Here is a 26,296-nt window from a genome sequence, read left to right on the forward strand (position 1 = left end):
AGCCTGTACCACACAGAGCTCCCTGCCATAGGTGCAAAATATTCCATAGCACTAATAGCTACCCCGTAACTGGCACAGCCCTGAAGGGCAAGACTAGATGGAGAACTTCTGACCTCTGTGGCCATTGGTCACTTGCATTGTGGGAAGTCCCCAGAAGCAAGGGTTTCTCTACCTTCTTAATCCTACCTGCCCTAGAGTGGCAGTAAGAAGCTAGCAGTATAGATAGCACAGTAACTGAGAGGATAACAGAACCACTTAGATTTTTCCTCCCTTTGTCCATCACCTACCAGGGCTTTATGAAGATAGAAGGAGCCGCCGTTGCCTTATCCCAGGTCAAGTAGGCTCAGGGTGTAGACCCAGACCTAAGAATCCTTGAATGCCTTGAGTTTTAGAGCATTGACAGTTCAGCCTCTGGTTTTACTCAAGAGGAAACCAAGGAAAGGGGAGAGTTTTGACCACAAAAAACATCAGTTTTTGTTTGTTTGTTTGTTTTGTAAGAGTGCTTAATTTTTCCAAAAATTGAACCCATGCAAATAAGGAATGCCTCCAAAGAGGACCACTTAAACCATGGATAGTCTGGCTGTATATAGAGTGTATGTATGGAGAGAAAAATACTGAAAATGGACCCGATGGGTAAAACATAGGCCTGGCTCTACGTGTCTGACAATACTGTGACACCTCCCAACTGAGAAAGGCCACAAAAGCATGAAACTTAATAGCGGACAGTAGATGATGCCTGTTCAACCAGGGGCCCAGTTTCTTTAGTCTCTCAGGACGATCTCTGTCTGTTCTTGGGCTTGAGAAAGGACCATGAGAGGAAAACAAATACACACAGGGCAGGGTAGATTAAATATAACCATAAATTTGAATTTGACAAAAACCACAGGGGGACTCCAAGTTATTAGAAGTGTCTTAAGGTTGCAGCTGGGTTTAAGCAGCTGTGGCCTCACTGAAGTGCAGTGTGTCCCCCCTCCTCATTGCTGCATATCGGCTTTTCTGGCCAAGGGTAAATGTCAGATCTGGACCTGTGTCCTTAGACTCTCATGGAAGACCACCATAGGCACACCCTTCACTGGACCATTCCTTTGTTGTAACTTTGTGCATTTCCGAATATGCAGGTTTAATATAGTAGGAACAGAGATTTTTATTCTCATTTCTACAAGTTGTAGGGCTTTTGTCTTGAGAATTCAATCTTCAAACCAGCCATACTATATCTGGATTACTATTGTGTCTGTCCCCCGTGTCAGAGATGACAGGCACCTTTATCACAATGCCAGGCAAGGTGGGGGAAATAGCATAATGCAGATGGTTGCTAAAGACTGTGACCTATCTAACAATGGTGATTTTTATAGTTGCAAAATTAGGGCACACTGCTTTCTAGTTCTCATTAGAAACTCCCAAGATGCTGCTGCCTCTTTTTTTTTTTTTTTTTGATATCTGAAAGTGACCTTATGTAACCATAACTTTGAAGTACTCTGTAGAAAACGTGCCACCATGAGGCTGTAAATGGTTTACTGAACTCATCCCTATCCTCCTGCAGCTCAGCCTGAGACCCACAGTGGCAGAGCTGCAAGCTCGAAGGATCCTGCGGTTTAATGAGTATGTGGAAGTCACCGATTCACCTGACTATGATCGCCGGGCAGACAAGCCCTGGGCCAGGTTAACACCTGCAGACAAGGCAAGACCTCAGTGGCTTGAGCCCTGATTTTATTTATGTATAATTTTATTGTTTTTCTAAAAGCTCCAATACCTACTTACTGCTTACTTAGTCATCTTAGGAGACTAGGTATTACCAAATATCCCAATAATTTTCTGCCTTTGATTATTCAAGACACTTAGGTGATACATTTAATAATATCAACATATTTCTTTCAATTAAGTCTCAGAAAAAACTTGTTCTTTGTTACCATATAACCTGCCTGCATTCAAACCTGGATTGGGGTGGGGCATGTTTCCCATAGCCATGATTTATCCTTACTTGTAGAAAATATAACTTATACAAGTGACTCTTTTAAAGGGATACGTTAACAGTGGAAAAGGTATTGATCTCTAATCAAGGCTGGCACACTTTTTCTATAAATGGCCAGAAAGTAAATATTTTAGGCTTTGTGGGCCGTCCAGTCTTTGTTGCAGTGGCTCAGCTTTGCCTTTGTAGCATGAAAGCAGCCATAGACAGTGTGTAAGTGAATGGATGTATATGTGGTCCAATAAAACTATATTTATAAAAACAGATGGGGGTGGTGGTGGGATGAATTGGGAGATTGGGATTGACAGTATATATACTAATATGTATCAAATAGATAACTAATGAGAACCTGCTGTATAGCACAGGGAACTCTACTTCACAGTAGAAACTAACACAACATTGTAAAACAACTATACCCCAATAAAAATAAATTAATTAATTAAATAAATAAAATAAACCAGATGATGGGCCACATTTGGCCTATGGGTCATGGTTTACCAACACTTAATCTATATCATGGCTCACAGTTCAGGATAACTGAAATATATAGAGGGTTCCATCATGAAGAAAGACTAATTATTTTATGAGTACCATGGTTACATAAAGAATTTTGCCAACCATTTGTTTGTTTCTAAATTCTTCACTTTACAATTTTCCTGATCTCCCAAATAGTGGTTTCTAATTTTTGTCTCTAAGCAAAATTCCATATTGAGTAGTCTCATGCCACACCCAGTCTTAAAGCTAGAACTAGGTATTTAGGTACACTCTGTGCTGATGCCCTCTAATAGGAGATTTCATTCTGTAAAGCACCTACTATGTGTCAAGCTCATATTGGAGATACAGAATCAGTACTAGCTCATAAGAAGAAATGAAAACTAGAAAGGAGTAAGATTACAAAGGAAGAATGCTTAGAATGAAGACAGAAGGGAAGGAGGCTGGGAAAAGAGCCCGAGAAACCCAACACGAAGAGACATTGGAAAAATACTGAAAAGAAATGTCTGTGAGGTGGGGAAAGAGAAGCTGTAGCCCGGCAGCCTAGAAAGGGGAGTGTCAGCTCACAAGTGGTTAGTAACATAGTGAAAGGAGGCATTTTAGCTGACTGACTGTGGTGGGGACCATGAGAATAAAACACAACCTCAAGAGTCTCGCTGTGAAGAAGAGGTATGATAAGGTAGACACCTGAGGGAAAATGATTGTGGAGGCTGAAAGCTTGAGTGAGTAGAATTGGAAAACAGGAATATCAAGGGAGTGATTTTTTAATTTATGGGAAATACCTGAGCCATCTTTTATGCCATGAGGAAGGAGCGAAAAGAAAGGGAAAGTTTGCCTATATAGGAGAAAAAGTCAGTAAGTGCTAGAGTAGGGCATAATCAGTGGTGCAGCAGGTCAAGGATTATGCAGAAAAGGCAAGGAGGAAACCCTTGAGGTTGGAATGGAGAACACAGACTGAGGAATGTGCCCTAAAAAAGGAGGCTTCCCCCAGGCAGGTGAAATCCCTCAGATCGAGGGCAGCCATGAGGGCATGAAGAAGGCTGTGATACTCAGGTCGTGGGGCAAGCTTACCATCAGTCAATACCAGGTTTCCTGTAGGAAATAGCAAGTTTATGTGTTACCAGTAATTGCCTGTTAACTACTTAATGTGATTTCTTGCCCTTAGGCAAGAGTGACTCAGGTCACTCAGTGTTATTCAGCTGACAAATGGGCTGCTCTGGAGGGTCCGAGGTGGCTTGTTTACATATCTGGTGTCTTGGTGAGGATGGCTCAGAGGCTAGGCTTATTAGCAGCTAGGCTCAGCCAGGGCTGTCCACCAAAGCACAGACATATGGCCTCTTCAGCATGGTGGCCTCAGAGTTGTCAGGCTTCTTACATGGCGGCTGGCTTGTCCCAGAGCAAGTGCCCCAAGAGAACCAGGTAAAAGTTGCATGGCCTTATCTGACCCAGCTTTAGAAGGCACCCAGCCTCGCTTCCACCACATTCTGTTAGTTCCCGGCAAGTCATAAGGTCGGCTCAGATTCAAGGGAAGGGGAATTAGCTCTGCCTTTCAGTGGGGGGAGTGGTGGCAAGGTCATATTGCAGAAGAAATGTGAGCTGGAGTTATTATTGCTGCCATCTTTGGAAAATGCAGTCTGCCATATCCACCATTCCCAGTTATCACGTTACTCAAATGTTGAATTTCAGAAAGGCAGGTAGGGCGTGGCCAGGTAAATGATTAAAATCAGAGCAAGTGCAAAGTATACAAGCAGTGAGAGTCTAAATGATTAACCACCCTCATATGGAAACTACATTTTCCATACTCTAGAAATAGTCCTTCCTAACTCTTGTCTGTTGGTGGAAGGTAAAGTTTGTCCACCTCTAGCTATAACAGAGAGGATTTTTCTTTTTAATTTTGTGTTGAAACAAAAATAGATTTTTGTGCTGACTTCTAGGCTGCAGGGGAGATGTACTTGGTCGAGTTTTCTTCTACAGGATTAATGTCTCTTCACGAGTAATTTGAAGGCACATGACTTTTACATCTCCCCTGGAGATGGAACCCTGAGCCCCAGAGCACAGCCAGAGGCCCTCCCTACTCACATCTGAGTCTCATTTTCTCCCTTTGACATTGTCTCTTCCATTAACCCTGAGACCTTTGAAGGTCTAAAGGACTGCATTTTTAGAACCGGATTTGTATTGTAGGTTTTTTCTCCTTGAAGAAAACTAAGAATAATTTCTTTTAGAAAGAAAAAAATGTTGTATACTTTTAAAAGATAGAAAATAGAAAAAAGGCAACAATGTAAAATGCTTTTAATGTATAGTACTTCGTATATACACAAGTGACTTGTGTTTATTGGCAAAAATCAGAATATTCAAAAATACAAGAAGAGGAAATAATAATTACAGTGCACATCAATGCATGGTATTTTTTATTTTTTATTTTTTTGCGGTACGCGGGCCTCTCACTGTTGTGGCCTCTCCCGTTGCGGAGCACAGGGTCCGGACGCGCAGGCTCAGTGGCCATGGCTCACGGGCCCAGCCGCTCCGTGGCATGTGGGATCTTCCCGGACCGGGGCACGAACCCGTGTCCCCTGCATCGGCAGGCGGACTCTCAACCACTGCGCCACCAGGCAAGCCCAATGCGTGGTATTTTTAAGAATTTCTAAAAATACTGTTTTCAACCTAACACTGAAAAAAATAATCTGTTTTCTCTAGATGTTAAAAGATTTGTATAATGTAATGTTATTGCCCAGAGATACTAAAACTATCAATGGTCTTAGTATATATTTTATTTTAGAATGAAAACCCATGCTAATCATTATTATCGTAACAAGCATTTCTGGATTTCTGTTGTTTTTTACTTTAAAATATTCATAATATATGACGATAAGATTTATAATGATATATTTTTTCAATAAATCAATATAAAAGCCTATAATTTACCTTTATATTAAAAAAGAATTTTACTTTTTAACTTTTGAACTATATATCCCATTTAAAGAGAAAAAAAACTATTGAAAGTAAATATTTCTACCTCTGCTCTCAAAATAAACACTGAACTTCCTGCCAGCCTAAAGGAGCCATCCTTCTCTCTCTTTTCTTAGTACTATTTTCTTAGCCCCACTAAGATACCACTTTGCATTTAAAAATTTTTTTGAACTTCAAATGTAAAGAAAAGGGGTCAGTAGCCGATTAGTCAATAACCAATCAATGCCCATTCTATGAAAACACTGTGCTGGGTATTCTGGGGAATCTCATAGACCTGGTAGTCTTGTTAAACTGCCCGAAATGGGAAAGAGAAGTAGTGGGGAAAATGCATTATTAATTGTGAACTTGACTGAGCTTAAATCACCTTTAACATAAAATTTTTAATTTTAGAATATCTGTGCTTGGGTAGAACACTAGAAACAGATACACATATAGTAAGATATCTGTGGCCTCTATAAATATATATGGCCTATATAGATATCTGTGCTGGAGTAGATGAGCCCTAAGGTGACAAGTAGAGCCAGAGAAGGCCATCAACTTGGCTTGAAGACCAAAGCGCCCACAGCAGTTGCCATCTCCCTGGGGTAAACCGTGGAAGCTCCATGTAGAGAGGAGAGGGCAGGCTATGGAGCAGGGCGCTTCTGGGTTTGATTCCTAATTGGCTACTTGGTAGATGTTTGACCTTGACCAAGTCATTTAACTTGGGTTTCCTCACTAGTAAAATAGAGCTAATTATATCTATCCTGAGAATTTAGTAGATTATCTATAGAGTTCCAGCTCATCAATAAATGATAGCTCTTACCAGTATTACTTTCATGGTCAGGCTTGATAATCTAAGCTTTGTTCCCCATTGGTGACATTTTCATTACTCATTGAAGACTCAGCTTACAGTCTAGTCTAAATGTATCCAATGAAAGAGAATCCGGAATTTTTCAGATGATACATGGGTTTGTCCAAGTTACTCAGTAGTCATTTATTAAAACCCTTTTAATATAATATTGTCTTAGATACTGGGGACATAAAGATGAATAGAACGTACCACCCTCCCAGGAATGCACTGTCTAAATAGGTCCTAGGGAAGACTGAGATTTTAATTCCATACAGAGACGTTCTTTGGCTTATTCATGGCTGCCTAGGCAGCAGAAAGTACACTTACCTAACCATGGCGTTGAGCTTGATGAGTAGCCAAGAAATCCCCTCCATGTTAAACGGCAGATTTTTATCAAAGAAATAAGCAAAGACATCGAAACGATGGGAGTTCAAGTTAATCCTCATAGCTCAGGTTATTTGAGAAGGCAGCAAGTCCATATATTCAACAAATCACCTCTTGCTTCTGGCCAGGCTGACCCCTGAGCTGACTGGGAGTGATAAGCAGACCTTCCATCACCAGTCATCACGAGTCAATCTTAAACTTGGTTCCAGTCATTTTTGTTTCCCTTTTCCTTTCTATAATTCTCATGCTATCAAACAACACTACATATTTGGTGCCAGTACTGTCTCTTGTGGACTTGTTTTGTTTCAGTCTCAGAAATACCTAGTCTTGGCCGAATGACTCCCCATTGTTGACCCAACTCAGCACCATTCAGATTTCAATCCCACTACATCAGCCTACCTCTTTCTATCCCATTATCTTTCAAAAAAATATCAGTCCCATTTACACTTATGTGAAGAGTTATTAGACTTAAACTCTGGTCTCGTTTGTATAGAAGAGAGTTTATTGTCCATGTATTTCCCTAACATAAAGGGTATTTAATTACTTTTTTCCTCTCCAAACTCTCTCAGGAAACCTTCTCTTTAAATAGTAAGAAGAGGACTTCCCTGGCGGTCCAGTGGTTAAGACTCCACACTTCCAACTGCAAGGGGACGCAGGTTTGATGCCTGGTCAGGGAACTAAGTTCCCTCATGCTGCACAGTGCGGCCAAATAAATAAATATAAAAATAAATAAATAGTAAGAGGAAATAACTCTTGGAATAAAACTGCGGTCTTCAGTGAATTTTTAAAATGAGTATTGCATTTCTTTAACTGCCTATAGTCACATCTTCCTGATATATATATTCAAACAACCAGCCCCTGTAATTTCACATCACATTCATTGCCTATAACTGACTCATCATTTCTAATTACAAGCTAGCACACACAACATGGAGATCTGAGACAATTATCTGGATGACTTAGGCCCTGAAGCTCATTTTATTGGAAAGAGCTTGGGCCTGGAAGTAAGAAGGCCTATCTAGCACCATACAAAGTCACTATAGTATTACTGACTGTAATTACTATACATTACATTCGTATGACTTATTTATTTTGTAACTAGAAGTTTATACCTCTTAATCTCTCTCACCTATTTTACTCATCCCTCTGCTACACCCCTCCCACCCCGGCGACCACCAGTTTGTTCTCTGTATCTGTAAGTCTGTTTCTGTTTTGTTACGTTTGTTCATTTGTTTTGTTTTTTAGATTCCACATATAAATGAAATCATATGGTATTTGTCTTTCTCTGTCTGACTTAGTTTATTTAACATAATACCCTCTAGGTCCATCCATGTTGTTGCAAATGGCAAGATTTCATTCTTTTTCATGGCTGAGTAATATTCCATTGTATATATGCACCACACCTTCGTTATCCATTCATCTGTCAATGGACACTTGATTAAGGAAGACTTTTTGATAGATATTAATAGATAGATAGATATTAATTGGTGATGAATATAGAGAGTTTTTGCTATTTTAGCTGGGTATCAGCCAGATACTGGTTCTGGGTATCAATTTTTACAGTGAGTGAAACAAAGTATCCTCACTGTTGATCTCACTTGTGAAACAAGATATATAGTGTTATCACAGGGAACTTGTGGGCCCAGAAATATTTCTCTACTTGATTCATCCTATTCCAAAAAACCATTAGCAGGAACCACTGCCACAGTCCCCAGCCTCAGGTTCCTCATAGAAACTACAGGGGCTGAGGAATATATTTGGAGAGACAATCTACGACTATAGGATTTAAACATAACATTGAAAGCAGCATTGGGGAAAAGCTTGTATATTGCAGAGTGATAGCTAGTGATGGGAGAAAGCCAGAGAGAGGCCTCAAGGCTTTCTTCTGTCTTTTCCCTTTTCTAAAATACATCATTTTCCAGCCACAAAGTAGATTTTCTTATCTCTCTGTAAAGCCGTTCTCTGTGGTTTGTAATGTCATTCTGTTTCAGCTGAAGAGTCCATTTCTCAGAGGTTATGGGGATGCTTTTATTAGTATTTTTTCATTTACATGAGGAAAAACTTCTTCCTAGAAAAATTAGGAAATAAAGATAAGCACATAGTTGAAACTGAAAACCATCCATGATCCAGCCAGTATTGTTAATACATAACTAATGTTAACATTTTGATGAGTATCTCAGCTTTTCAACCTGAAAGGACATAGCATCTCTTCCAACCCCATCATGTACATGACATGGATTATGTGTTCAATAAATAGTAATAGTAATAGGATTCTACTTGATATTTTCTTTGAGTGGCTTGAAGTGTTGTGCTGAAATTTTTTATTCTAATTGTCTAAACTTTCAATATAAAAGAATAAATAGCAATTACCTTCTCTGTAGCTCTGTGGTAGCTCGTCAAAGCCATGTTGCTGTGGGTGGTATGACATGCAGAACTTTCATAGGAAAATGATACTGTTTCTCAAAAAATCTCATGACTTGTGCTATCCTTGTGGTCATCGAGGATGGGGCATGTGGGTGACTCATAGATCAGGCCCCAGGGTGAGTTTGGCAAAGGCCTCCTTCATCTCTGCCTTGCCAATGTCACCTGAAGGAAATCTGTCCTGGTTTTTGTTTGGATGTAGTATTGACGTTTCATTTGTCATACCTTTACCTAGTAGAAATTAGAAATGCCTTTCTCCAAGACATTTCATCAAAGAATGTCTGCGTCATTGATGCTATGTATACTGAGGAAATATGTGATCTAAATAACAATTCAGTTTATGTATTTTTCCTATTTAGGCGGCAATAAGGAAAGAACTGAATGAATTTAAAAGTACAGAAATGGAAGTTCATGAAGAGAGTCGACAGTTTACCAGGTAGGTAAACAAAATGCAGTTGAGCAAATTAAAAATGAGTAAGATGGTAAACTTATGTTACATGTATTTCATCACAATTAAAAATTTTTTTAAAATATAGTTTAACACAACACCCACTATCTAGTGAACATTTCTAAAATTAAGTCTTTTTTTTTCTTTCAAAGAAGTCTGAATCATTCCAAAGGGCTATGTTTTCATTTCTTTCTTAGTTTTATTTTCTGGCCCCCAAAACAAGTATCAGCGTCATTTATTCTGCTCTTGAAGAGACTCAGTTGAAGTTTTATACCCAGAACAGATGCTGGTGAGAGCCAGTTTGGGCACATATGTGTCTGCTTTGAACTCACATAACTTAGAGAGGGTAGAAACTCAATTTTTAGAAGACGTAGCTTAGAAAGGAATTCGATGTTTACTGCTGCCACAGAAGATCACTAGACTCCTACCATTTTTCCTCCCAACACACTTCAGTTTCACAAGCTGCTAAAACCAGAAGGGACCCGAATGATCATGTAGTCTGATCCCCCTACTTCACAGGTGTTCTGTTTATTTCTCTCGTGGGTTTACATGCTATGCTACATGTAACAGGTATTATATAAGATTTTTCAAAGAATTTGCATGCGAATCAAATCTTTGAAACTTGAATTGCTAAAAAACATACGAGGATGGATGATTACCTGAAGAATACCATGGTAGGTCTTTCTGGAAAGCAGACACGGATCCCAAGACTAGAAACAGCCTCTGTAGGGCAGCCATACATCATGGAACGACAGCATCTGCAGTGGTTCCTGTTGGTGGCGGTGTTCCCTGCTGGGGAGCGTGTCCCATGATAAAGGCAGCGGTGATGTATCTTCATCATTTAATAGCAAATCCCTTCCCTGAGGCTTATGGGGGCCTGCTTGCTCCATAGCTATTGGTCCTATAATAATGTCTGGCATGTAGAAGAAATTCCCCTTTCTCCTAGGGATAGTTCTTCCTTATTTGTTTTGTTTTCTCCTGTATCATATTTATTTGTAAATGCATGTAGGGCTTTTAGATGTCCTGAATATACAGACTTTTTCTCTATTTGAGTGCTTTATCCTATGATAATCTACTCTTGGACCCATCACCTTCCCATATCAAGCAGACCTATTTGTCCTCTCCTTTTCTCCCTTCCACTTCTGGGGTCAGGAAGAGTTCATGCTAATATCTGACACTGTGGTCACACTTCTCCAGTTAAGTTGATCATCATAAGGCAGCTGGATATTTATGGTGACATTGAGCTGGGTGGGACCTCCAGGAAACTGGGGAGATGCCATGTGTTTGTGTCGTTGAGTCCTCACCCTGAGAGTCCTGAGATGTAGTGACTGCACGCAACCTAGTTTTTGACATTTAGGATAGTTTTACATCTGTATAGTTTTCCTAGGAATTGTAGTAACTGATTAACTCATTTTCATTTGATAGCATTGTATGAAGAATAAATTACAATAGAAATAATCAAATTTTTAAAATGCACTTATACAAAAGTTCTCATTTTATGAAAATTAAACATTTATACTCACATAGGTCCTTCTTCTTCTGTTGTACACTGTGACCAAGTAAAAAAAAGTAGGATGTAGGGAGAAATGAAGTTCATTTCTTTTTTATCTATGTATTCTGATGTACACAAATAATATATTCTAATTAAGCATTCAAACGTCACAAAAATCTATCAAGGAAAAGTGAAAACTTCCTTCACTCCTTCCCCAAATTCGTCCCCATTCTCACAGGAACCACTGGTAAAAGTTTGGTGTAGATCTTTGTAGACAGTTTTCTGTACTTTCACAAACATGTATATATATGTGATATATGTGTACGTACTTATATGCATTTATGTACCCCTCTCAGTTATACACAAAGACAGCATCTAGAAAATCTGTCCATGTTAGCATATATTTCATTCATTTGAATGACTCTATGGTATTTCATAGATAATACAGTATGCTGTAAGTTGTTGAACAATTATTCTATTGATGGATGAAAATTTCAGTTTTCCATTATTTAAACAACGCTACCTTGACTTTCTTTGTAAATACACTCTTTTGCATACGTGCCAATATTTCTGTAGTATACGAGTATTTGCTATATCCACTAAATATATATTTTTTAACATTTTGAGAGATTACTATTCTCTTGTCTTTCCAAAGGGCACAGTTTTCATTGCGACCTCCAGTTTATGAACATGACTGGTCTACTCACCTTCATCAGTATTTTGGGGTGGTGGGGGTTCTAAAGAATGAACAATAATATCCTATTTCATTGATTTCTGTGAGGTTAGGCATTTTTACATATTTTTATTGATTTTTTTCTAATTTGATGTGCTTTGACCAGTTCTCTTTGGCGTTGTTTGTATTTTTCATATGGACTAGTACAACTTCCTTAAATATTGTGGATATCGGCCCTTTGTTACGTGTGTCACAATACTTTCCCCCAATCTGTAGTTAATGTTTTAACTCTTTTTACGGTCTTTTGTTTAAATTTTTGCATATTCAAATTTGTGTATATTGTTATGTTTTAGTTCATTATTTTGTGTCTGATGGAGGATGGCCAAAATTATAAAACTCATCTTTGATTTTTATATGTGCTTTTTTTTAATACTTAAATCTTTCATTCATCGGGCATTTATTTGTATGTATGATTCAAAGGAGTAAACTAACTTTACTGTGTTCTATTTTTGTTGTTGTTGTTGACTTTCTTTGTTCTAAATCAATAATCAATTGTCCCTATGCCATTTGTTTCCCCCTTTATGTGAAATTCTTCTTTATTAAAAGAAGACCATTAAGGATCAATTTCCAGATTCTGTATTGGGTTCTAATGAGCTGTTGTCTGTCCTGGCACTGTGTCACACAGGTTAATTAGAATAGATATGTAGTATATTTTTAAATCTGATGGAGTCTTTTTCACCTTTAAAATTCTATTGGCTATTTTTCTGTATTTATTCATCTATAGAAATTTGGAGTGTTTGTGTGTGCCGTAAAATAGTCAATTGTTATCTTCATTGTTTAAGCAAATATTAATAGATGCAAACAGGGATGACTGCATTTCAAGAGAAAATCATAGGCTTTTTTTTTTTTAACAGCTGATACAAAGGTAAGCTTTAAAAGTTTTCCCAAAAATGTATTGGTTAACACTCTTAAAAATGTCTTTTAAAGACACTGGTGGAGGAAGGGGTGAATTAGGTGAAGGGGATTAAGAGGTACAAACTTCCAGTTATAAAATAAATAAGTCATGAGAGTGTAATATACAGCATGGGGAATATAGTCAATAATATTGTAATAACTTTGTATGGTGACAGATGGTAACAGACTTACCATGGTGATCACTTCATAATGTATAAAAATACTGAATCACTATGTTGTATATCTGAAACAAATACAATATTATAAGTCAATTATAGTTCAATGTTTTAGAAAATTAAATTTCTGGATAAGGAAAAATTAAATATTCATATCACTAAGACAAATATTCTTTGCTTAAGTATTCTTTAAAACTTGGCAGTAAAGCAAATGTCTCCTGTGATTTTTCCATCAATGTATATTACATCATTAGAATTGTATTCCAGTAGAGAAATATTTAGACTCTGAGACATAAAAATAATACTTATGATTTCTTAAGTTGTTTTCAGTATTTCTTTTAAAAGGTGAAAGGTTTGGTAAATACTGCTTAGTCTTATCAAAATAATACAAACATATGATAATGTTTTACATTTAGAAAATTGCTCATGTAGGAGATGGTGGTGCCTTTAGTCTCAGCCACCCTTGGAAGGAATAAACATGCCATGGATCATGACCTGGCCATTTAAATGCAACCCAGATAGAGAGCAGCTCACTTATTAGCCTTTCTCATTAGTGCCAGATGTTATCTCCTTATATCAAGTAAGCCTTCCCTTCAAAATCAAAACCTATTAACTGCCTGTGATTTAGAGTGGTTCATAAAAGGGTTGAGACAGCCCTGCTTCTTCTGCCCAGGCACCTCTTCATCCAGTGATGATCTCCCACACAGTGATGTATCAGTCAACACTGGGAGGATGCATTCCTATACACAGCTTCCTTTGCTTCTGTATCTCTGTAGAGAGTCACAAAAAGCTGGTAACATTGGTTGCCTCTGGGAGGGAAATCAGATGACTGGGGCAGGCATGGTAGGGGAGACTTCACTATTCACCCTTACGAACCTTTTGAATTTTTGAAACATAAGAATTTATTACCTAGTCAAGAAAAAAATATTTAAGAGAAAAAAATGAAGGATCTATTTCCGAAGTCCTCTTTCTGTAAATGAGGAGTCCATCATGGTGGCTTTTCATGAAGAGTGTGCTGGCAGTAATACTGTGGTATTACTGCTGTTCCTGTACCAAGAAGACACCTCTGAAAACTCCATCCTGGAGTACGTTCTCTGCATATTTGACCTGAAGAGGGATTGTAGTGATCCACTCCTTCATCTAATTCCCCCAGTTTCTCCAGATGGCTCTTGGAATTGGAATGCATTCTAGGGTCATGTGAGAAACATGAGGATAAGTGGTCCCCATAAGAATTCATCCTTTGGCCTGCAAGGTACCAGCATTTAACCTCTGTTTTTTAGAACACTTGCTGCCTGTCCAGACACATACTGTTTTTTTCTCCCCCTCAGCAGCTGCCCACCCAGCCTACTGTTCAAAACCCAGAAGACCGTTTGAAGGGCACTGTACTATTAAATGGGGCCATTGCATTCTGGAAACAGATCACCATGGCAAAGAAAACCCACTTCCCTTTCCATAGTAAATGGGATTTCTACAATTTAAAATAATTCTCTAAATTATAAAGACATGTAAATTGTTTGAAAAAAATTTACGTAAAAACTAAACTTTAAAATGGTTACAGCTGAATGGTAGGATCTATGGTTAGTTATAACCTTTGGATATTTTCTGATTTCCAAATTTTTTAAAATGTCAACATGTATCAGATTTATAATCAAGAGAGAATATTGCTTTTAAAAACAAACTTTGAATTTTGTAAATAAGAACATTTTTAGAGTATGCAAAGTAGCATTTTCATATATATCATTTTATTAGCTTTTAAATTGTTTGGTTATTATATTAAGCAAAGGATCATTAAATTGACAACTCTTCGAGTCAGAACGGACCTCGAGAGATTATTGGCATAATGTTAAGTGGAAAAATCCAGATACTGACTAAAGGTGTGTTTGTATGTGTATGTGTGTGTGTGTGTGTGTGTGTGTATGTATATATGTATATGCATATATATGGCAGTGGTTTATTTTAAAATTCAGATGCATAGAAGAAAAATAAGAAACAATGTTAAAACACTCAGCCTTAAAAAATAATGAAATATTGCCACTTGTAGCAACGTGGATGGACCTACAGAATATCATACTAAGCAAAGTAAATCAGAGAAAGACACATATTATACGATATCACTTAGGTATGGAATCTAAAAAATAATACACCTGAATCTATATACAAAACAGAAACAGACTCACAGACATAGGAAATAAACTTATGGTTACCAAAGGGAAAACGGAGGGTGGGAGGGATAAATTAGGAGTATGGGATTAACAGATACAAACTACTATACATAAAATACATAAGCAACAAGGATTTACTGTATAACATACAGAACTATATTCAATATCTTGTAATAACCTATAATGGCAAATAATCTGAAAATATATATATATATAACTGAATCACTTTGCTGTATACCTGAAACTCCAACAATATTATAAATCAACGGTACTTCAATGTAAATAAAGAAATAAATAAATGCAAATAATGCCAAACCTTATAAAAAAAACTCTTAATGATTTGTTATAGAGAGAGCCTATAGGTGTTTTTTTTTCCTTTTCTCTACCTTTCAAATTTCCTAATGTAGCCATGTTGAGGGGGGTGTGTGTGTGTGTGTATTTAAAGAAATTTTCTCATTCTGTGCCACCTTAAGTTATTACTATCCAATGTGGATTTACAGATAAATTAAACCACTCTTTGAGCTTCTAGATAGGTTTATCAAAATGTGACATGGCAGGAACTACACCTGTGACCTCAATAAACATTAATTCAGGGCCCCTCTACAGAGAAATGAGAAGGCTGCTTCTGCATACTCATTTCTCTCTTGGGTGCTCCATTTATTTAATACCTGGACAGAAACTAAAAAGAATTGCAAAATGCTGCTTCGACCACCAGAGTTGCAAGCATGGTTGCCTATTCAGACTAACAAAATCCCATCCAGCATGTCATCTGACTCCTGTTGAACAAGGAACAGTGGTTTAGGAGAGTCTCCTCATTTGTTTAACATAAGTGTATGTGCCATGACCATTAAACTCTTTTAAATAAAGGGGAAATGAATTATTCAGGATTTCTTTATATATCAATTAGGAAATTATAGTAAAGTAATATTTTACACTTTGTGAGTAATTTCATATTTTATATTATCTGAATGAATTTACAGGAAGGTGAGGACATTTTTATATATTAATTTGTAGAGGAACTGTTATGGAAAATAACTATCTTTACCTGAATTCCATGACTTAAAATTAGCTTTTTCCTCCTATTCACTCCCTCTCAACAGTATGAAAATAAGAAAGATTTATTGCAGTTTTAACAAGAAGAAGAAAATATAGATAACTTCAAATTTGAGTTGCAGGAAAGTTCTGAAAAAAGGGTGGACGAAAAGCTTAAGTATCCTGAGAGCACAGTAAACCTATTTATTGCTTCATTAACTTGAAGCCTAAAGCCAAAACTGTCATTCTGTCAGATAGGCAAACTTCCCCCGAGGTAAAGCTGAACTTCATGTACCTTAAAATGAACGCAAACCACTGAGTAGTACCAAACTTAAGAATAATTTGCATTTTTAGGACCTTTAACCATAAAATTTAAGAGTTGATTTTGAAGATAAGATGCCTAATTTAAATAGGATATAAATGTCCTTTTCTGATTGGATAGTGCAAGAAAATATACGGCTTTTTTGACCAGATCTGGGCAGCGCATATGAAGAGAGGTTACATTTATTTATTTATTTATTTATTTATTTATTTTAATTTTGGCTGCGCTGTCTTAGTTGCGGCACACGGGATCTTCACTGCGGCATGTGAGATCATTTAGTTGCAGCGTGCCAACTTCTTAGTTGCAGCATGCGGGCTTCTCAGTTGCAGCAAGCGGGATCTACTTCCCTGACCAGGGATCGAACCTGGGCCTCCTGCATTGGGAGCGCAGAGTCTTACCCACTGGACCAGCAGGGAAGTCCTGAGGTAGCACTTCTGACCCCCTGCAGCTTTGTCAGCATATTATTGCAGTCACAGTATTGGTTAGTCATCTTCTTTTCTTCACCATCGTAGAAGCTGTGCTGATGATGGCCTGACCTTCCAACAAAATCCAGTCTGTGAACTCTTTCTCTAATGGATCCATGGACAAATAGTAGCAAATTGTAGTGTCCTGCTAATTTTTGGAAATTAAAAGCAGGACACTTTCCAGGAAAATGCTTGGCTTTAAAAGGTTCTAAATCTCTCCTGGTCCATTGGCTACTTTGTTGCCCAATCTGATTTTTTTTTTTTTTTTGCGGTAGGCGGGCCTCTCACTGTTGTGGCCTCTCCCGTTGTGGAGCACAGGCTCCGGACGCGCAGGCTCAGCGGCCATGGCTCACGGGCCCAGCCGCTCCACGGCATGTGGGATCTTCCCGGACTGGGGCACGAACCCATGTCCCCTGCGTAGGCAGGCGGACTCTCAACCACCGTGCCACCAGGGAAGCCCAAGCAGCATCTTTTGTAGAGGGGCTGTCTCTGCTTTCCCATGTGACGTTTATAATGGTATTCTGTTCTGACAGTAACTTAGAACAGTAATTCAGTTGGGGATGCTAGAGCTGCCTTTGATCATAAACATTGCTGTAACTTATTCATTTCACTGAATGCAGAGTTGTGTTTCTCTACTGTCTCACAGAGTTTCTGTTTCATATTTCAGGTTTCATCGTCCATAATGAAGTGCGGGACTCTTTGGAAACAGACTGATCATCTTTGGGGGAATCCTCGCTTCCTGAAAACCTGATATTGCACTGGGATTTGAATGTGTGTGTTTCCGTTTAACTTGTGGTGAAGGAAGCGTGTGGAACATGCTCCCCACCTATACAGCCCGGATAGGCCAACAAGCAAAGGGAAGGGTGCAGCGACTCTGCTGTCCAGCATGTGGATTGATGGTAAGGGGATACCATGGTTACACCACTTATTCTTCATCAGGAGTTTTAATCAAAGAAGATGAGCAGAAGACAATCGCTGGTTCCCTGTTGCCAGAAAGCCACATTTAAGAGTGCAAGTTAAAGAAGAATGGGGAATGGAATTTCTGAGCACTGGAGAGGGGTGGGGGGTTGAAAATCAGAAAGCAAGAGAAGTACTTCATTATGTTAATGAAAAGAAGAAATGGAAGCCTAAAGGTATTTTCAAAGTAGGCTTTTGGTAGTTGAGAACTTATTAAGGGGTTTGGGAGTTTAATCACCCAAGGTGGATTTCCTAAAGACCTGACCCTAGAAGAATATTCTTGTTTCATCATTATATTGGTACAGTGTTGTACCATTATTTTTTTGTTGTGCCAGTGAATTCAGTTGCCAGAAATAAGTCTGAGTGTTTTCATGTATCTTTTTCTTAAATGCGAGAGGCTTTTACTGACTCTTAATAAGCATGCTTACCCAAATTTTGTTGCATGCTTTAAGTAGCATAGCTATACATACTTTACATTTTTTTTTAATACTCCTCACCTAATGTACCAACCTTCCACGAGGATTATAGGACTGGGAATAAAGTCAGACGTAATTATTCGACCTTATAAATCTGTAGCAGGCTTTAGAAATAAATCTTTTGGTCTTTCCCTAGCTTGATTATCTCCAATGTTGAAACCATCGTACTTGATCTAAAGAAGATAATATCGACAATCATGGCACCTTTTTAAAAAGTCTGAATCCAAAGTTAAAACTTAAGCAAAATGCAAGTTTTCTGCCAGCAGTTAGCTCTGAATAGGAATGAAAAGAACTACTTATTTTCCATGCTGCATTAAGTTGGATTGCTGCTATTAAAAAAATTAAGCACATGGATTAAAAAAATACTCACCCAAAGACTTAAAAGAACAGAAAATTTCTGCTAAGTTGTAAGTGAGGAGAACCTCATTTGATATTTTAAGAGTCTGCAGATTGCATCCATAAATATAGCATTGACTTTCAGTGCAAAATAATCAGTGAGATTAAAGTTATGGAAGATTTCCCTATGAGCCTACAGTCAATATCGTTTACATTAAGAAGTCCTCTATTGTCATCTTACGGTTTTCCATGGAGTCACAGGCATAGTATGGCTTCTGCTCCCAAGTACATATGACCATATGTAAATACCACCTTGCATTTAATTGTTCTTTCATGATTGTTTTGTGCCCCTTTTATTAAAAACACATGAGATGTATAACAACAAGACAAGACCTAAATAGACTTTATTTTATTCTCAGAGTTTGGACTAGGATTTTCTGAAATGATTCTGGTGCATTATATGGAAAACTCTAATTTTCTATTTCAACCAAAAGGCAAACATTTAATCTGGTGGACAAATTTGGATCCTGCCATTCATTTACATTTTAAAGAACCACTTAAAATTGGATGATTTTGCTTCAAAAATAAAAAAAAATTTAGTCCCACTTAGCCTATTACAAAAAGCCAGGACCATTTTATAACTAAGAAAAGTAGCCAGCGTTGCTGGCACCTCTTGCTGTACTCAGCTATATGCATTAATAAAATAAACCTAGAATTCTACACTATTGTAATTTCCTTGATAGGGTAAGACATATTTTTGTTTTGAAAAACTTTTTCTGCATGCCCAAGTGTCTTTCTCTGGCTGAAGTTTTATCCATTTCATAGTGTTTAAATCCAGCCATAGATATTAACTATGTTCCAGTTTTTTGCTGAAGCCATGTTTTTCCTTATGATATTGTTTTATTGTCATTTTAGTGTCTTGGGAAAAATACCAAGGAATGTAGTGTTATTTTAATTTTCTATACTTATAATCTTAGAACATCATTTTAATTTCTAATCACAAGGCCCCTATAAAAATGGTAAATATAAGACATTTATCACTGTTTTATCACTCAAGATACATATCATAGAGAGTCTCTATTTGGTTGATAAAAGGAACCATTTTTTTCCCACTAGCAGTACATGTGATACAGTTTTTTTATTCCCTACACTGAGATGCACTCGGTACAGAAATGAAACTCTGGTCCCTCAATATATTGTTTTCCTTGTATGATATGTCAGATTTATGAACTACCCATACTTTTTCTTCTAATGATTGACATGTTTAGGGAAAAGTTTAAAAGTCAAAAAAATTAACCAATAATAGTTTAATTTTTAAGAATTGGAACCACAAATTATTTCATTAGAATGATCCTTTAAATAAAAAGCTATGGAAAGAATGGAAGGATTATGAGCTAAGCTATATTTTGCAGAATGAAGCTCTGTTTTAATAGATAATTTTACTTTTTTTTAATGTCTTTCTTGGACTATAATTGCTTTACCATGTTGTGTTAGTTTCTGCTGTATAACAAACAAAATGAATCAGCTATACGTATCCATACATTCCCATATCCCCAGTAGCTAGTTTTAAAAGGCAGAAACACTGCATATCCATCTCAGCAGCCCATCTTGCCTGGCAGCCCTAAAAGGGTACAAAGATGTGGACCACCCTCCATAGAATTATGTATCTGCCTAATGCCAGCATTTCTGCAGTCCAACCGATAAGCTACGGTTCTATAAAAATACATGTTTATGTGAATTGGGTTGTTGTAATACAACACCAGGATTTTTCCTATTTAAAGTGCAACATTAGGCTGACGTAGAAGAAGTGAGTGGTTTTCCTGGGTCCCTAAGATGTGATTAAGGAAGAGAACAAATCCATCTCCAGAAAGGTCACAGGCAGGAAAAAACTAGACAGACTGTAAAAACCAAAGTGACCATTTCCATCTTTTTTAGAATGGAGAAAAAGAACAGTAACAGTAAGGTAGTAAGAAGATGCCATTAGCTTTATCAGCATCTTCATGGTCATTACCAATTAGGCTGACAAAACTAGTTCTCCAGTGATTAGTGTTAATTTTTGGCAGCCCTGCCTGATAATTTCCTATGGTGTGAAATGTCTAGCATTTTCTTTTTGTTCAATATAATTTACCTTTATGATAATTCCTAAAATTATTTAGATGAAATCTATAATATTCAGAGAACTATTTTGGGTATTTGAACAGCTGTTTTAAATGGAGAAAAAAGCACACTCGTCTATCTGATTTACCCAGAAAAACCGACCTTCTGGTTTCATTTTCATATCCTTTATTAGCATAATGATTGTAATCACTTATCTTTCTCTTATGTTAGTAAATATATTGTTTGTAGAAAGTTCTAAAATGTCAGTGAAAATCTTTTTAAGGAAGTAGAGGAATCGAATACACCCTTGAATAATCATCGAATATTGAAAATGAGAGATAAGTCCTTAAAACCCATAACTCAGGTTTTACAACCTGCAGTTAATTCAGTGCTGCATTGGCACTTAAAAAAAATACAGTAACTTACACTTAAAAGAGAGAAAAATCTGCATCAACATTGCATATCCTAATGTGTACCACATTTTAACACAAAAACAGGCATCGTATTTATACTTAATAGAGTCAGACACAACTTTCACAAATTATACTGTATTCACAATAGAAAAAAGCAACCTTGTCTATCACATAGTAGTATCTCCACATTTAAACAGTGAAAGCTCTTCAAAAATGTCATATTATTTCTTTAATTCATCCCAGCAGCACATTTCACACAGAGTGAGAAATCATTCTCAGAATAGGTGAGATGGAATCAAGCTAGTACAAGATACATCAATTTATGTCATTTCATCGGTATGGTAGCTTAAACATTCCTAGATCCAATTATATTATTAAGCCTAATCTTACTAGTGGAAGTATATACTTTGAGACAATAATTAATTTCTTCACATTGTCAGAGAATGTTATGAGCACTAAGGAACCACTAAGATGCAATTTATTTACAAAGTTTTCCCTTGGCCACTTGAACTGGCTGATCTTCCACTATTGGGCATTTGAGTATATGTCACATTGTTTTACTTGCCAAAGCAGAATGAAATTTTGGAGCTGAAATATGTCCTAGACGGGAATGCAACAGCAAAAGTAATCATCAAATTAATAGGACCATCTTTCTGAGAGAAAGCACATCTCCAAATAGTTGACACGCAAGATTCAAAGAGCAGCATGAGGCGTTATTATAATTTGGCAGTGATCAAAGTGTGGTAGGACAAGGGTAGAATACTCCCAACCCATTCTCATTTTCACTTTCCACTTACTTTTTGTAATCATTAAGCTTAAGCTCTTTATGGAAATGCAAACCACCATTAACATTTCTAGAAAACAACTGAAAAAATAGCCCACTTATGCTTTTTCAAAGACAGGTTTATCCCAAATTAAGAAATCCTATTGTACACGCTGTAAGATTTCTGGCAAAAAGAGAGAATCCTATAGCAGCTATTCCCACCAAAAGCCAGCCCTATAGGCAAGGGTCATTTTTAGCTAGGCTAGGATTTACTGCACAGAAAAATGTCATTTAGGTTTTCACATTGCTAGCACAGCTGTGCATATGAGCAAAGCACTCCATCAGTGTTTCTCAGTGGGGTACTGTTGGCATTTGGAGCTGGGCAATTCTTTTTGTACAGAAATGTCCCACACATTGCAAGATGTTTACTCTCCCAGGCCCCTGCTGCCTAAATGCCAGTTGTATGCCCAGCCATTGTAAATACGAAAAGTAAAAAGCGCTCCCCCATGTTCAGATGCCCTCCTGGGAGGGCAGTACCTCCTCCCTTAAATGCCACTGTCTACTGCAATTTGAGGACACAGGAAAAAGTGTCTATCTCAAAACATCATCTTGACTCCCTTGCATTTCTTTGGGCCCTGAGTAGTTTCCTCCCCCATCATCTTTCTAGCCTTTTGTTTCTAGCCTTCTGATGCAGCTTTAGTTTACCAGTTCTTCAGGGAGGAGGTTATTGGGTAGCCTAGGCAGTTCCGACAGGCATAGTCCCTTGATTAGTCCCTGTATGTACTTAAAGGGGAGATTTCACATGAAGTACACTTTTTTTTTTTTTTTTTTGCCTCACAATTTTACCTCAGAACTACACTGTTGGTCATAATCCTTGTCAGTGTCATGAGGATCATTGCATGGCTTAACCACAAACACGACAGCTAACAATCCACATAAACAAAACTCTTGGTCTATGAAAATCACCATTAGATTTCACCTGGTAAGCTGCATCCCATGAGTTCCCAAACAATTGCCTCTTTATCCTATTAAAGAAGCATTTAATCCACATGCACATGCTTGAATTCCCCCCTGCATAAATATAGCCATGCAGTTCAACTTTTCTTAGATTTGTAAATTATGAAGGAAACATGGGTGAGCTGTGGATTGCTTGCATATTGTTCAGACTTCAACGATGATCATACACAAAATGAGTTTTACCTAGGTGAAACATTATACTATACTGACAGTACATAAACATACTTACTCCTTTCGTAACTTTTTATCTCCAAAACTGAATGGTAAATATGTCTCGAAATTATTTGGATGTATTGTGGCTAACAGATCGAATGAAGTTATAGCCACTATAAGTTTTTTCAATACTAAAATTTCTAAATATCTTTTCTGAAGCAGAGTGACTCAGTCAGTAAAGGTGATTATATTGTGAATTTTTAGATGGTGCTTAAGAATTCTTGTGAAATACTTTTTTTTTTTTTTAAAGAATAAATTGAAGGGAGTAAATGAGGCAGAATGCCACTCCACCCTCAGGTCAATTTTGTGGTATGTTAAAATGCCAATGATATTTGTGCCACTTGCCAATTTAGGGGGCTTTTCCCTTACTGGATGTTTTGTTATAGTCTGACTATGTATTACATTGCTTAGAGAACTTCCACAGGAAATCGCCATGACAATGCTAACTCGCATTCGAAAACAACCTGAATGAATCTAGGGTCAAACCACTTTCATCACTAAAAATATAGGCACTAATTTTTATTTTTATTTTTTAAAATATTTCTTCTGTGGCTTAGAAATGTGCCAACGTGTTCAAAACATTCTGCACCAATTTCACCAGATTTAGTACCTACTAAAAACTCAAACTAGTCACCTTTTTTCTGTGTAACAGTGATTTTTATATAGAGAACTATATGCATTATTTCGTTATTTCAAGCTTTGGTGAAAGTGATAAGATTGGTAAGCTGTGATCGTTATCAGACTGAATGATTTCTAATTTCCAGTGAGTGATCTAACCCTACATATTACACAGGTATAGTATCTGTGACTATAAATAACTGGAACTGTGTACTGATTACATGACAGTTTCTCTTTTTTTGTTGTTGTTCTTAAACCTGTACTGTATTATAGTATGTGGGTATAAATATCTACAAGTATACACACATATGTATATGTAATTCCACTATTGTAACCTGAAAGACTATGTATTATCTTTTTTATTCCGTATTGGTGTTTGTGTTATTTAAAAAGCAAAATTATGCTCTATGTAGTTGTATAATATTGTAGGATACTTTGCTGTGCACAATTCCAAGTGCCTTAGAACATTGTTTAGCTTTCTTAAGTATATATAAATGCATATATGTATAAAATTGGGAAAAGTTACCTCAATAAAATCATTGGGAAATTCCCAGCTTCAGTTTGTCCAATTTCTGTTGTATTCAGACAGTGCTCGGTATTTTTAAATTAACAGCTCACAGAGTCCTCACCTGTAAAGCAAGAATAAGACAGCTTTTCTAATTGCCTGTAATTTCAACTCTTCCTGACTTAAAATTTTTTGTATTTAAGTCCTCGTGGTTTGTACTTTTAATTTAAAATATCTGTCTAAAGAATTACTGCTTTAAACAGCGATTTACAGTTTATTTTAAAAACTTCCTGTCTTTTTATATCTGAGGAGATTTGCTATTGCTGTTTTCATTCACATTATAATGTGTGAAAATAAGATAGTCCCTTTAGAGTTTCTAATATAGAAAATAAACAAACTTCCTCATTATGCCTACTATTTAATGTATTACAAACAAGGAGAGAGCTTGGGAACATATTTTGACCAGAAAAGGAATTGCAATATACTTTTCATGTTTTTCAGCAGTGGTTACAAATTGTACATGAGCCTCCCTCAACTCCAGGACAAGGGCAAAAGTATGAGTGGAAAGTTGAAAAGCAATTTTGTGTACCTTTATCCTGGAGGGAAGACCTGTAAGAGAGAAGATTGGGACCAAAAAGTAGAATAGGCTTGAAAATTGGCCCCATGTTTGCCCTTAAAAATCAGCAGTACATCTCCAAGGTAGGTGTAGTAGTTCAACAACTACTTTCCACTTTTTCTCACATTCAACCAGGTTCTACATGGAAACATTACTTTCTAAAACCTAATGGAGGTAAGTAATGGACAATTTTTTCATTTTCTACAGTGCTTTGATAGCATCGGATTTATTAAACTTTATTAAATTTGACAAAACTCTTTGTGGGACCTCAGCTCAGACATGGCGTGGAGTTGCTGCCACCAGCACTGCTGTCCAGACAACCCAAGTCCTTGTTCGGTTTGTAGTTTTGAACTCTGTCCTGTAAAAAGTGGACACTAATAGTAGAACACATAAAGCTCTAGAGAAAGGTTAAGAATGTAACATTTGTGTAAAGGTTTTCTTGCTCTTTTGCTAAAAGTGGTACCATTTCTAGGTACCAAATTACATCATTCCCTCTGGTTGGAGGGAATGATGTAAACAAAGTTGTAATGTTGGAAGAGTATATACTGTATTTGGGGAAAAATTGGTTTCACTCAATTTGAGGAATAAAAGGAAAGTAGGGGCTTCACTGGTGGCGCAGTGGTTGAGAGTCTGCCTGCCAATGCAGGGGACACGGGTTCGTGCCCCGGTCTGAGAAGATCCCACATGCCGCGGAGCGGCTGAGCCCGTGAGCCAGGGCCGCTGAGCCTGCGCGTCCGGAGCCTGTGCTCCACAGCGGGAGAGGCTACAACAGTGAGAGGCCCGTGTACCGCAAAAAAAAAAGGAAAGTAATGTGGAACTGTGGTCTGTGGTGAAACTACAGAAGATATCGAGGGCTATATTAAAGCACCTGGGAGGTATTGAGTAGGCAGTGGGAACTCATTGGAAAATTCTGAATAGGAATAATATGAGAGTTGTCTTTTAGGAAGAATAATGTGGTAGCAAGATCAAGAAAGAGATTAAAATTAAGAAAGGTTGTGGTTAAGGGACTTGTCCCGAGCCTGACAGTCAGAGCAGTGGAAAGGGCCAGGTGATCTCGAACCTACTCCAGGACTGGGGCCCGAGGGTAGTTGACCTGCACCGTTGACTCAGTATAATTCAAGACTCTGCCATCTGCACGGATATTTTTAAAAGAAAAAAAAAGTTGTCTTTTCTCCCTCTAACTGTAATAAATGGTAAAATTCCAAGTCTTTAAAAAAAAAAAAAATTAAGAAAGGTTGGCAAAAACTCAGGAATCAGGGACCGAGCTAAAGAGGTAACAAACTTCAACTGACTGTGGGAAAAGATTTATAGCTTAAATTTGAACTGCTGAGTATAACTGCAAGAACAATTAAGGGCAAATTCTTTCCTATGTTGAGTACTCCCTACTCCAGATTGTCTGACTTGGGCCAGCCAAGGTTAAAAGTTCATCCAGGAACACATCCTTAGGTCAACAAGTACTGAAAATGCCAGGTCTCTCCTCCCTACGGTATTTATCTAATTATG

At 37.4% G+C, this 26,296-nt stretch overlaps 1 protein-coding gene across 1 annotated transcript in view; it reads left to right on the forward strand.

The window, feature by feature from the left end:
- The window catches only part of PHACTR2 (phosphatase and actin regulator 2), a 136,161-nt gene extending 110,163 nt beyond the window's left edge, over positions 1 to 25,998 (forward strand). Inside the window, exons 10-12 of the mRNA XM_022558253.3 lie at positions 1,541 to 1,678; positions 9,419 to 9,495; positions 17,450 to 25,998. Of these exons, the coding sequence (XP_022413961.2) occupies positions 1,541 to 1,678; positions 9,419 to 9,495; positions 17,450 to 17,465 (231 nt within the window). The 3' untranslated portion in view covers positions 17,466 to 25,998. The remainder of the gene's footprint in view (positions 1 to 1,540; positions 1,679 to 9,418; positions 9,496 to 17,449) is intronic.
- Positions 25,999 to 26,296: the final 298 nt, after the last annotated feature.

The sequence above is a fragment of the Delphinapterus leucas genome, chromosome 12 (assembly GCF_059928025.1).
Source record: "Delphinapterus leucas isolate spDelLeu-1000000601 "Yukka" chromosome 12, BTC_Dleu_Yukka2, whole genome shotgun sequence".
Taxonomy (NCBI): domain Eukaryota; kingdom Metazoa; phylum Chordata; class Mammalia; order Artiodactyla; family Monodontidae; genus Delphinapterus; species Delphinapterus leucas.